The sequence below is a fragment of the Emys orbicularis genome, chromosome 9 (assembly GCF_028017835.1).
Source record: "Emys orbicularis isolate rEmyOrb1 chromosome 9, rEmyOrb1.hap1, whole genome shotgun sequence".
Taxonomy (NCBI): domain Eukaryota; kingdom Metazoa; phylum Chordata; order Testudines; family Emydidae; genus Emys; species Emys orbicularis.
This window is the reverse complement of record NC_088691.1, coordinates 42988463-43002276: the sequence shown is the minus strand read 5'-3', so window position 1 is coordinate 43002276 and position 13814 is coordinate 42988463. Positions and strand designations below refer to the sequence as shown.

The 13814-nt window shown below is 46.4% G+C and overlaps 1 protein-coding gene across 1 annotated transcript; it reads right to left on the bottom strand.

Annotated features, from left to right (window-relative positions):
• Nucleotides 1-4915: 4915 nt before the first annotated feature.
• On the bottom strand, nt 4916-12668 carry LOC135883900 (glutamine amidotransferase-like class 1 domain-containing protein 3, mitochondrial). The gene is made up of 4 exons (XM_065411167.1): nt 12561-12668; nt 8244-8415; nt 6448-6649; nt 4916-5108 (listed from the first exon to the last, which is right to left on the bottom strand). The coding sequence occupies exons 1-4, from the start codon at nt 12666-12668 to the stop codon at nt 4916-4918; spliced, it is 675 nt and encodes a 224-aa protein (XP_065267239.1).
• Nucleotides 12669-13814: the final 1146 nt, after the last annotated feature.

Sequence of the window (13814 nt, the reverse complement as noted above, 5' to 3'; positions counted from 1 at the left end):
TGAGATCCATGCATAGCGTCATGGTATTTAATAATAAGGTTTTTGGATGAGGCCTTAAAAGTGGAGTGTGACGTATTGAGCATATGTCTGTGTCAAACTGTGAACTCCTTTTTGTTTTGTGAACACCATTTCTGATTGTAACCTTAATTGTGGGCTTCCCTTTACTTGTAACCTCCATATTGGATTAAGGCACCCACTTTGTGCTGAAACTCAGCCTGGCCCTGACAAGACTGTCTGTTCTAGACACTGTCTTGTTCACGCTGGGCTGTAGGACAGTTCAAGGATGTGACAATGAGAGAGCCATTAAGGGCCATCAAAGTTGAAAGACTCTTTCCTAGTGGAACAATGGGTTTTCTATCAGTAGTGCCATTGACTTTGAATGACTGTCTACCCAGAAGCCTCTTGTGGGGCTGGAGCCTGGAATTCCTCTAGATGAAAGACATGGGCAAAAAGAGGGCAAAGATGGGTGATTTTCTGAGCCGGGGACAGACCACCACCACATGCCAGATGACCAGGCTAAGGAGAGGAAAGGCAGAAAGGACTGCCTAGCCTATGGATTCTGGCCAAACCTAGGACTCGCAGGAAGGGTGAGATCAGACTCAGAGGGTGCATTCAGGACTCTTGTTTTTTCCCAAAAATTTGTAAAACTCTAGTGCTTTCAAGATTAAAAGCATCTGTAGATAAGAAATTTCTTTGCTAAGCCTGTGCTCCTTGCTTGCCTGCCATGTAGTCCCTGAAAGGGTTAATCAAGCTCAGAATGGTGGAACTCAGATCTAATGTGTATAAGCAACTGTGGGCCCAGGAGGGCTGAGGCACTGGTTTCAGGGTTAAGGTGTCTGGGCTGCAGAGCCCCACGTCCCAAGGAAGGGATTCAGACATGAGGCCTTGCCTGGGAATGTGCCTTAAAGACTCAGAGCTAGGAACAGTGACCAAGCTCTGATCAGACCCAGTTGGCTTAAGAGCACGTAGATCCAGAAGTTGGGTCCAGTCACAACAGACTAGTGTCTTTCCAGGGAGGAGGGCTGAGCCAAGTTATGACACTGAGGTCCTGTCTGGTCTGCATGGATATTAAAGACCCTGGGCAGTTTAAATGAGAGCAGAGGTTTGGCCCTGTGATCCTTGCCCAAAATCTCCCTTCACCTCCACTGTGGTGTTGTGTCTTGTTTGCAGGTTGGGTCTTGTCCTCTTCCCCAGAGATGGTTGCATTTCAGTGGGTGCCATATGTATCTAGTTTGCAAAGCACTCCAGGATCCTTTGGAATGCAGATTGCTACATAAGTGGAAAATATTTAGTTAGCAGAAAGCAACCAAAATTTCAGAAACTTATCTACGATTTTATATCATGTGCAGCACTTCTCAAGACCAGATTTATGGGGGATCATTTTGGATCTGCTAAGTCAGGACCTCTCTAACTGTGGCTGTCCCTTCACCAGTTGGGTAAAGGAAATGAGATACCCCTAGAAGTGCTAGCTAAATGGGGGTGTATGTTTGACCACATTCTGGGAGGCAAATGTGTGGTTGTATTATTTGAATTTGTTTCAGTGAATCATGTGTTTATATACTAGGTTTTTCTCCTGTAGCACAAAAGAAATTCTAACAATGGTGCAGGCCCATTGCTATAGACTGTAATCAAGTCACCCTTTAAGCTTCTTGCCTAGGTTGTTTTCCCAGGGCTTGTAACTGGTAATTCCCTCCATCCCCATTCTGCTGGAGCAAAGGCAAAGCAATGACATGCACAGTATTCATTAATATAATGTGAAATACAAAAATAAATTCTGGTGTTCAATCAAACAGAGGCCAGCATATATAAGATGTTTGTAATTTTATTCAGTAGAAATGACACGTTTTTGATCTGAGTAATGAATACCAGTTCATGTCTAGTTATCAGTGTTGTTGGAGTCTCTTGGGGAATACAAGCCCTGCAGTGTCTTTAAGGGAATCTAAGTCATCTAAAAATTAAATACTCTTTCCCAACCATAGATGCCTGAAATGGATTTAGAATGGGCAAGTCTAACTTTGCCCGGATGAGGAGGAGAATGATGGACTCTGAAGATGGAGCTTTGTACACACATTTTCTTGGGTTGGCTTCCAAGTTCCACAGAAAAAGTCAAAAATGAAATTTTGATAGGAAATAGCTCCCTCCTTAGAGGTTTTACTCTCTACGTCCCCATTTCTAAGAAACTTTCAAAGCTTCCATTCCTTCCCATTTCCGAGGTAGTGGGAGGTGGGGGGGACTGAAGCGTTATGTTTGTGTGTGAAACCCCTTTATATGTTGGCAAGATGGCAAAGATGCATCATATCTCAGAAGGGAAAAAAGCCCATTAATATCAAAATTCTAGGACTTTAGATAAACTGATGGAAATTTCAGGTCAATCTCTCACAGTCTGGAATAACCCAGAAAAATCCTCTGCCATTCAGCAACCTAATGACAATTGCTACATGTCAGGCCACTAGAAGCCTGACATAAGCACGAGATTGTGATGCGCCTAAGTACTATTATTATTGCCAATGCTTCCATTTCATTGCCAGTGTATGACAGGGTATCTGTGGGTAAAAGTGGCAAGATCTTAGCGATAAAGATGCCCAGGTTTGTCTAGAGCAACGTTTCTCAAATGTGGCCACCGTGGACTTTTCGTGCAGCCGTGACAGCCTCCTGGGCGGTGATGGGGGGTGGGGGAACCATCAGCCCCTCCCTCCTTGTTGCTCCTGGATGCGCGGAGAGAGGTGGGGCACAACGCTGCAGGAGCAAGGTGAGTTCTTGACCCACGTTGGGGGGAGGGGGTTTGGGCGGCAGGCTCCAGCGGCAAGACTTCAGGAACCTGGCCATGCGGCCCCAGGCTCTGACTGCAGGGCAGTGGGTACTGACTCCCCCAGCTCTGGCCACGCAGCCCTGGCCTCCAGCTGCGAGGCTTCAGCCTCTGGCCCCTTGTTCCAGCTGCATGGCAGCAGATGCTGGCCCCCGGCTCCAGTCCCAGGCTTCCGTCATGCAGTGTCAGGCGCTGGTCACAGGCCCCGGCCCCAGCCACACAGCAGTGGGTTCCAACCGCAGGGCTTTGGGCGCCAACCTCGGCCTCCGGCCACAGGGCAGCAGGTGCTGACCCCAGCTCTGGCCATGGAGCTTCAGTTGGCCTTTGGCCCGTATTTCCAGCCGTGTGGTGGCAGGTGCTGGCTCCGGGCTCCAGCCATGTGGCCCTAGCTCCTTGCACTGATCCCCTGCCCCAGCTGCACAGTAGCAGGCGCCAGCCCACAGCTCTGTTCCAGGGCTCTGGCCACGCGGTGGCAGGAGCTGGCCCCGGGTGCTAACCCCTGGCCGAGGCTGCACAGCAGCGAGTGTTAGCTTCAGCCATGCAGCGGTGGGCGCTGATTCCTGGCTCCAGCATCCAACTGTGGTCTCTGGCTGTGTGGTGGCAGGCACTAGCCATGGGCGCTGACCCACAGCTCCGGATGCATGGCAGCAGGCTCCGATCCCTGGCTCCAGTCACACAGTTCCTGTCTCCAGCTCAGGGTTCTGGCCACAGGTACTGAGCCCAGGCCCTGACCGCATGGCAGCAGACACCAGGCCCTGGCTTTGGCCATGCAACAATGGGGCTCATCACCCACCCCTATCGCCTCTGGCCCCTGCTGCCTCCCCGTCCAGGGCTTAATGGGTCCTGGGGCTTGCTGAGAAAAGTGATATTAACAAACATGCAAGTATCACTTCTCACAGCAGACTTACTAGCTATCTGTGAAAAGTGATACCTGTATGTTTGTTAATATCACTTATCACTTTTTGTAGCCTCCCAGGTAGCTGCTAAGTGTGCTGTGATATTAACAAATACACAAATATCACTTTTCACAGCAAGCCCCAGGACCCACTAAGCCAGGGGTGGGCAAACTTTTTGGCCTGAGGACCACATCGGGTTTCGTAAATTGTATGGAGGGCCAGTTAGGGGAGGGGGTCGTAGCCTGGCCCCCACCTCCTATCTGCCCCCCTGGGGACTCCTGCCCCATCCAACCTCCCCTGTTCCCTGTTGGCCCCCCCGGGACCCCTGCCCCATCCAACCACCCCTTCTCCCTATCCCCCGACTGCCCCTGGAACCCCTGCCCCTGACTGCCCCCCTGGGAACCCTGCCCCCATTCAACCCCCTGTTTCTCCCCCGACTGCCCCAACCCCTATCCACACCCCCGCCCCCGCCCACCACCCCGAACTCCCTGCCCTCTATCGAACCCCCACCTGCTCCCTGCCCCCTTACCGTACTGCCTGGAGTACCTGCCGCCACCACCATGCAGCTCAGAGCACCAGGTCAGGCCGGGCTCTGCAGCTGCGCTGCCCCAGGAGCTCACAGCCCCGGCGCCCAGAGCATTGTGCCGGCGGCGGGGCGAGCTGAGGCTGCAGGGGAGGAGGAACAGCGGGGGAGGGGCCGGGGGCTAGCCTCCCGGGCCAGAAGCTTGGGGGCCGGGCAGGACGGTCCAGCGGGCCACATTGCCCGCCCCTGCACTAAGCCCTGGATGGGGGGAGGGGGAGCTAAAGGGGGAGGCAGCATTATTTTTGTTATTGAGTCTGCCAAAAAACCCTACAAATATACATTACAATGAATCGGATGTGTATCTGTCCATATTTAATTGTTTTTCCTAAAGTTAATTAAGTATTTTAGGAAAAAAGTGTCCGTGTGGCCACCAGTGAGAGTTGGTGGCCGCACTCTGAGGCCGCCAAAAATTTTGTTGCGAGAACCCCTTGTCTCCCTCCTTGGTAGCTAGCAGCAGTCCAATGGGAAAGGGCCCAGTGTGATTAGAAATAAGCTTTGTGGCACAAGGGTGTAGGGAGAAGGACAGCAGTGGCCCACTCTCAGTGGCTGCTCTCCATTACTATGTATCTGAAGTTTATTTCAGAAGACTTGGATTACCATCATTTTCCAGCATGTTCTGTAGTCAGGCATTCAGGCAAGTTTCAGCACTTCTTTGATCATCTTTCCAATACCATCATAGACTTCATGGACCGGGGCATTGCACATGAAGGCACTGGTCGTCACCAGCTTGTTCTTCACATCCACATGAATCTCGTCTACATGCTTGTTCACGTGTTTGCAGCCAAGTTCCTTCATGGCCTCTGCAGTCTTTGCATAGGGCCACCTAAAGGAAGAAGTGAGAATAAATCAGATGTGTGTAGCTGATCCTGACACAGAGAGACTCTGCCAAGGCCTTAGATGGAAAGGATCCTTTCTCATTAGGTGTCCCATAGCAGTAGCTAGGAGTCTGCCATTGCTAAATGAATACCCCTCAGGTAAGAGACCACTGTGTGGAAGACAGTGTATACTGTGCCAGAGGAATTCCTCAGAAGTCAAGGAATTAAGCAAACTCTATACTACTCCCTCTCCCTCACTAAAGTAATCAAAAAGCCTCAATAAATTTAAACATTAAGGGTAGGTCTACACTACGAAATTAGGTCTATTTTATAGAAGTCGATTTTTAGACATCGATTTTATACAGTCGACTTCCTATGTCCACACTATGCGCATTAAGTCGGCAGAGTGTGTCCTCACTACCATGGCTAGCATCGACTTACAGAGCGTTGCACTGTTGTAACCTCTGTCCATCATGCCCTTAGAGATTTTTTCAAATGTTTTGGCATTTCGTCTTTTGGAACAGAGTTCTGATAGCACGGATTCGTCTCCCCAAACAGCGATCAGATCCAGTACCTCACGTTCGGTCCATGCTGGAGCTCTTTTGCAATTCTGGGACTGCATGGTCACCCGTGCTGATCAGCTCGCCATGCTGGCCAAACAGAAAATGAAATTCAAAAGTTCCCGGGGCTTTTTCCTGTCTACCTGGCCAGTGCATCTGAGTTGAGAGTGCTGCCCAGAGCAGTCACAATGGAGCACTGTGGGATAGCTCCCAGAGGCCAATACCATCGAATTATGTCCACACTACCCCAAATTCGACCCGGCGATGTCGATTTCAGCACTAATCCCCTCGTCGGGGAGGAGTACAGAAATTGATTTTAAGAGCCCTTTAAATCGACAAAAATGGCTTTGTCGTGTGGACAGGTCCAGGGTTAAATTGATCTAACGCTGCTAAATTTGAACTAAACTCATAGTGTAGACCACTAAGACTCTAGCTAGCATCCCTCTGTAAAGCTACAAGTAGCCCCACTCCCCCAGGTACCTGTATTGGGTTATTGACCCACTCTTCTCAAACAAGTTAACTCTCCCTCAAACAGCAGATGCCAGCACAATACATTTCCTTCCACTGGGATAATTCAGCCCCAGCTTTGAGCCCCTTTACTACAATGATCTCGGCCTGGTTAGTGGAGGAGAAGAGGTACTGTGGCAGTATGTACCATAAATGACATAATGAGCACTGTGAATCACTACCCTGGTGTGTTTCCTACCCTTGGGTTGAGAGAGGTGGACCGGTGTGCTGTGTCGATCCTTCAGAGTCAGATTTTGCAGTAGGGCTCGGCGACACTTACTTCTCACATTCTTTGTCCTGTCCAACCGTCAGCTCACATCCTGGGAAGATTTTGGCTGCCAGGACTGGGGAGATGCAGCACATGCCAATGGGTTTCTTGGCAGCATGGAATGACTTCAAAGTGTCCTCCACAACTTTAGAGACCGTGCAGTTCTTCCCCTGTGTTGCCCAAGTACTGAGGTTCTTAGCCACTCCAAAACCACCTCAGAATAGGGAAAGAGATTAAAAATAGGTGATTGTTTGAATGTAGGATTTTTTTTTTGCCAACTCACCTATTTCACTAAAATGCTTAACTGAATTTGGTGCAGTGTGGCATTTATCCATGGTCCAAACATATTTCAATAAAACCTCAGCAAGCCACCATGTCCGCTGAATACCTGCAGCTCCCTCTTAGGCCTGGCATAGTTTTGCTGGCATAGCTAAGTCAGTTGGGAGTATTGGAGGGGAAAAAATCACACTCCTGACAGATATAACAATGCCAGCAAAAAAAAAGTAGAGACAGTTATACCAGCCGATGAGTACCTGATTCAGTATCGCTTATTTAATTCAGGCAACTGGTATAAGCTGTACTGGCACTAGAATTCTTTTGGCAGCATAAACTGCATTTCTGCTAAATGGGTTTGCTGGTATAGCTCCACTGGTGTAGTTATACTGGCAAACTCTTTGTAGTACAAACAAGGCTGTAAGCCTTACCTGCCAATTACCATCCAATAGAAACGGCAAAGAATCCTCGTGGTCTCTGAACAGAGTTAATCTGAAGATGTATTAGTGCTTTATTCACAAACCCGCTCCTCTTCCATTCTCTTATTTTTCTAAAGTAATGGTGGAACATGTTGCCAAAATAGTTCTCCTAATTAAATCCTCATCTAGGGTCTGAACCTGTGCTCATTGAAGTCAACAGCCACGCTTCCATTAGTTACAACAGGTGCAGGAGTGATTGGGCTTTTCATCATTTGCTCTTCCACTACCCCTCCGTGATTCTCCTGTCTGCGCTAATGGCTGAACCAGGTACATCTTGATGATGTTTTCTACTAAAGTCAAGGAAAGAGAAGCATGGCAGGTTCTGTGGTGGACCAGAAGTAGTGTGGCCCACTGACTAGAGCACTGAAGTGAGACTCAGGAGGGCTGGGCTGTAGTTCTGGCTCTGCCATTGGTCTGTTGGGTGACCTAGAGCGAGTCCCTTCACCTATCTGCGCCTCAGTTTCCCCGTCTGTTAAATGGGGATAATGATAGTTATGCTCTCTGTAAAGCGCTTGAGATCTACCAGTGAAAAGCTGTAGATGAGAGCTGGGTATAATTATTTCCTCCTCTTCTTCCAAATAAGCACCTTCACTTCTACAGCCAGTTAAAATAGAAGACACATCAAATCACATCTATGCCAAGCAGTCTGTTAGTGCAGCTCTCCTAGTGTGCTGCTGCTTTTCTTTAGGGCAACAAATCCTTTCTCTCCCAACCTCCAAAAACCACCATCAACAAAAAAACTCCTCTTCCTGGTGACTCATGGTGGGGCCTCTCCAGGTCATGCCAATGGAGAGCTGCTCCCTTCCATGGGATCTCTAAGGGGATGTCTATGCATCAGCACAGGTAGGCAGACGCACTCTAGCTCTGCTTGAGCTAGCATGCTAAAAATAGCGGTGTGGTCTCGGCGGCTCACGCTAGCCACTTGAGTACAATCCTGCCCAGATCCAGGCAGCTAGCCTGTGCTGCCATGGCCATACTGCTATTTTTAATCCGCTAGCATAAGCAGAGTTAGTGCTTGTCTGCCTACCCATGCTGGGAGTCCACAATCAGCCCTACCTGGTATGATCAGGGCATCCAGTTCCTTGACATTAAGCGTGGCTAGGTCCTTGATGTTGCCTCTGGCAATTCTGGCACTCTCAACCAGCACGTTGCGTTTCTCCTGAGTTGGCTGCCCTTTCACATGGTCCACCACGTGCATCTGCTCTATATCTGGAGCATAGAACTCCCCCTGGGACAGAAGAGATGGCAAGGTCTGTTATCTTAAGGCTAACAGCAAGCCATGGTTCCTAAGCAGTATCAGACTTTGTCGTAGTGAATGAGGGTGGTTTGGTTGCTGAGTTAGAGGGAATTCGACAACAAACCACAACAGCAACATGGCAGTAGATCTGAGCAACTCAAATGCTGACCTGTGACCAGGTTATTGATGTGATAGAGTGTATTGTCAGAATAAGAAGAGAGAGAGATTTTTTTTTAACTTCTTGGGCATTTGGTGGAAATTTTTTTTAGGTGAAAATGCAGATTTGGTGACCCTGAAACATTGTGTGAATTCATGTTGACTGTCAAATTGTTACAGTGTTTTCAAAATATAACATTTCAAGTTTCTGCTTTGAAATGACTTTTAATTTAAAAATTTCCTCCGATTTTATTTTTTATATAATTCAAAAATGCTTTAAAATATTTGAAGCTGAAACAAAACATTTCAGTTTTGTCAAATCATCTCATTTGACCTGAAGTGAAAATTTCAACTTTTTGATTTGCCAACAATTTAAAAAAAATTAGGGCTATCAATTAATCACAGTTAACTCATGCGATTAACTCAAAAAATTAATCACAATTAAAAAAATTAATCACACTGTTAAACAATAGAATACCAATTGAAATTTATTAAATATTTTTGGATGGTTTTCTACATTTTCAAATATACTGATTTATATTACAACACAGAATATAAAGCTCACTTTATATTACTATTTTTGATTACAAATATTTGCCCTGTAAAAATGATAAACAAAAGAAATAGTATTTTTCAATTCACTTCATACAAGTACTGTAGTGCAATCTCTTTATCAAGAAAAAGTAACTTACAAATGTAGATTTTTTTTGTTACATAACTGCACTCAAAAACAAAACAATGTAAAACTTTAGAGCCTACAAGTCCACTCAGTCCTACTTCTTGTTCAGCCAATTGCTAAGACAAACAAGTTTGTTTACATTTATGGGAGATAATGCTGCCTGCTTCTTATTTACAATGTCACCTGAAATTGAGAACAGGCGTTTGCATGGCACTTTTGTAGCCAGCATTGCAAGGTATATACATGCCAGATATGCTAAAGATTCATATGTCCCTTCATGCTTCGGCCACCATTACAGAGGACACGCTTCCATGCTGATGATGCTCGTTAAAAAAAATCAATGCATTAATTAAATTTGTGACTGAACTCCTTGGGGGAGAATTGTATGTCTCCTGTTCTGTTTTACCTGCATTCTGCCATATATTTCATGTTATAGCAATCTCGGATGATGACCCAGCACATGTTAGTTTTAAGAACACTTTCACAGCAGATTTGACAAAAGGCAAAGAAGGTACCAATGTGAGATTTCTAAAACTAGCTACAGCACTCAACCCAAGGTTTAAGAATCTGAAGTGCCTTCCAAAATCTGAGAGGGACGAGGTATGGAGCATGCTTTCAGAAGGCTTAAAAGAGCAACACTCAGATGCAGACACTACAGAACCCAAACCACCAAAAAAAAAAATCAACCTTCTTCTGGTGGCATCTGACTCAGATGATGAAAATGAACATGTGTTGGTCTGCACTGCTTTGGATCTTTATTGAGCAGAACCCGTCATCAGCATGGACATATGAATCTTTAGCGCATATGGCACGTAAATACCTTGCGATGCTGGTGACAACAATGCCATGAGAACACCTGTTCTCACTTTCAGGTGACATTGTGAACAAGAAGCAGGCAGCATTATCTCCTGCAAATTGTAACCATACTTGTTTGTCTGAGTGATTGGCTGAAGTAGGACTGAGTGGACTTGTAGGCTCTAAAGTTTTACATTGTTTTATTTTTGAATGCAGTTATTTTTTGTACATAATTCTACATTTGTAAGTTCAACTTTCATGATAAAGAGATTGTACTATAGTACTTGTATTAGGTGAATTGAAAAATACTATTTCTTTTGTTTTTTACAGTGCAAATATTTGTAATAAAAATAAATATAAAGTGAACACTGTACACTTTGTATCCTGTGTTGTAATCAAAATCAATATATTTGAAAATGTAGAAAACATCCAAAAATATTTAAATAAATGGTATTCTATTATTGTTTAACAGCGCGATTAATCGCACGATTAATTGCAATTAATATTTTTAATCGCTTGACAGCCCTAAAAAATATTTCTTGTTCTTACCCAAAATAATATTTTTGGGGGGCTTTTTGAAATTGCCAGTGAACCAAAAAGTCTGTTATTCTCCCAGCGCTAATCTGAACTAGTGTCAGACAAACAGTTAGGACTGTTTGGCAGCGCTTAGGTCTTTCTGGGAGGGAGCGAGCAAGTGGGGAAGCTGCCCCTCCAGCCCCCCTGGCAGGCAGGGCCACCCGGAACACTTGGAGCCTGCATCTAAAGCCCCTTTCGGAATGTGGCCCTGTGAGCACGGGCTGGAGGACTCAGGAGGAGCAGGGGCAGCCGCGCAGCCAGCAGCCGGAAAGAAGCGCCGCATTCCGAAAGGGGCTTTAGCGCTGCAGGCCAGGGCCCCAGGGCCCCCTTAGCCCAGGGCCCTGCAGCCCCTAAAGTCCCTGCCTTCCAGGTGGCCCTGCCTTCCGGGTGGGGGGTAGCAGCTCCCAGAATTGCGGCTCCCAGAATCGTGGCCATGGGGGCGGTGCCGCGCTGCGCAGAGCCACCTGCACACCCCCTGAACCAAACAGGAGCTGCCCCAGGTAAGTGCTCAGCACCTCCTGCCTGCCCCAGCCCTGAGCCTCCTCCCGCACCCCCACCCTGAGCGCCCTCCCGTACCCTAACTCCCTCCCAGACCCCGCACCCCCCCTGAGCGCCCTCCTACACCCTAACTCCCTCCCAGACCCCGCACCCCCAGCCCTGAGCCCTAGGGGTAAGCCAGGGACACCTCCCCACCACAGTACAGTACAGTACTGTATAGTATATAATGCCTTTTGTCTGCCCCCAAAAATTTTCCTTGGAACCTAACCCCCCGCATTTACATTAAATCTTATGGGAAAATTGGATTAATTTAACATCGTTTCACTTAAAGTTGCATTTTTCAGGAACATAACTACAACCTTAAGTGAGGAGTTACTGTAGTCCTAAACTTTATGGAGGAAAAGTTATACCAGTTTCCTCCATCAGAGGGCTCCTTAGGTTAAGGGATGAAGAAGGGACCTGCAGCACTCTGAATAGTCTTTCAGTTTTGTGAAAGAGGGAAAGTGAAAAATACAGGAAGAAAAAAACAAGAGGAGAAAATACAGTTTCAGAAAGAGGGAGACAAACACCTTTTTTTTTGTAAACAGGAACTGAGAATGTGAACCTTGAAACCTTTATTAGATCCTTAGCTGATGTAAAACAGCATTGTTCTATTGACTTCAAAGGAGAAACAATCATTTATAGAAGCTGAGGATTGGGCCCAGATTTGTCCTCTGCTGGGAGCAAAGGGTGATCTCATGCAGTGTTCTTGCACTCAGACAATTTGGCTACTGTTACTAATTCTGTATTATCAGCTTCTTGCTGGCTGCTATGATTTTCTGTTTCAGAGCCCTTTCAGTGGCTTCTGTTTTTATTTTCTGCCTCAAACAGGAATTTAAAAAGCAGGTGTGGCAACTGGCCACTTAAAAGAAACAGAGAGAGAACTGCAGAAGTGAGCAAATGTCTAGGTCAAAAAGAACACTAGAACTGCAGCGTAGCAGAGGAGGGACATATTAGGGAAATTGCTTAAGGAGATTTAGATTTTCATGTATACAATTGAGTCCAGACAGTCCATTTTCTACTGCAAAATTTCTGGGTGCTAAAGTGGTGAGCTCTGGATAGAAGAAGAAAGATACAGAAATAAGAGACTACCTAGGTTTTTTTTAATCACATTCCCCTAGTGATCAAGTTCGCTGGTGCTGGGTGCAGTGCACGAATTTAGATAGATAGATAGTATCTTATCTAGATTTTTGTACTGTACCCGCCACCTGATCACTAGGGCAATTTGACTATCTCAGCAGCAACAGGAATTAACACCTAAGGAAACTATGATTTACTGCTCCAATGAGCCCCAAAATAATCCCTCCAGTGGAGGAGATGGTAAAGAGCAGCCCAGGGCAAAAGGATATATAGCCAAGATAGACCTTGGCTTCAGAGCCAGGGTGCTTCTTACCTGTGCCCCCTCTCTGCTGAGATGCACCAGCACGGCAGATGACTCATGGATTTCACTGCCATCATACACCCCACAGCCGGACAGGACAATGGCTACCTTCTTGCCCATGTTCAGACTCAAAGTAGGTGGATTCTCTGGGAGGCTGGAGTTGCTGTGTCTCTCTGTTCACTGCCCTGAGCCTTTTATAGCAGGAGATCCCGCCCCAGAACAAGGCAGGGCTGTATGGGCTGGACAGAGCCCTTTACCGGTAGGAAGTTTTCTATTTCTCCAAAGCAGGCTTTGATGTGTACATAAATGTTGTGCAATCAGCAGCTCCCTGTTAGCTCTCCTTGTGCATTGCCATAGGGAGAATTTGCAGCTAGCCAGAGCTGTTTGTTGGCTACCCGTGCTCATCTTTCCTTTCTCAATCAATTTTCAATTGTGTTGCAGACTAATGCACAGGGACTTTTATATGTATAATGGCATGTAACAGAGCCATGCATTGGGCTAAACCCCTAGTTTAAATCCTATTCCAGTCAGTGCAGTTACACCAGGGATGTACTTTTTAAAATTTTTAGCTGCACAGGCGGTGTTCCCTTTCCATTGTTAAATGTCCTCCGTCTCTAAGCTTGGTCTCCAAACAGCAGGCTTTCTACAGACACTTTAATTCTCTGGACTTTGGGCCATGAATTTAGAAACAAGGGGCTCAGTTCTCTGCACCTTCACACTAGCTTTATGCTAATGTAACTCCACTGACTGCAGTAAAAGTGGTGTTACAGAGGCAAGGGCCTGGGAAAATCCATCAACGTGAGCAATCATCATTTTGATACACCCACCATTCTTTCAGTTTATAGGGATGCTCTCAGCATGCGGAGGTGCCTACATTTCCATTCCTTAAAGGCCAGTAAGTCTCGTGCAGCATCCCTAAATAATGTTAGATAGTCTCCCGAGATTATTTATGAAATACCTCTTGTTTGGGTCTCTATTGAGATACAGGCTTTCTTTAGCAAAAATACAGTTTGGGGTGCTAATTATTTATTACAACTATGGATAGCGTGCCCATCACCACGGCGTCTGTGTCTGCAGTTTTTATTGGCATACTTTAAAAAACAATGACACCAGGCACTATGTGTTCATGGCTATTCCTTTATAAACCAGAATGAGCAGCGCAAATATTAGAGAGGGAGAAAAGTCCAATTAAGGTCCATTTAATCCCAATGCACAGTTGGTCCCTACACTGCTTTTACTAGTCCCAACGCAGGTGACCTGCATGAT

Coding starts and splice junctions, on each gene's coding strand:
- LOC135883900 (XM_065411167.1), bottom strand. CDS start 12,668: ATGGGCAAGAAGGTAGCCATTGTCCTGTCCGGCTGTGGGGTGTATGAT. Junction 8,416..12,560: donor TCAGCAGAGAGGGGGCACAG/GTAAGAAGCACC, acceptor CTTCTGTCCCAG/GGGGAGTTCTATGCTCCAGA. Junction 6,650..8,243: donor GGATGCCCTGATCATACCAG/GTAGGGCTGATT, acceptor CCCTATTCTGAG/GTGGTTTTGGAGTGGCTAAG.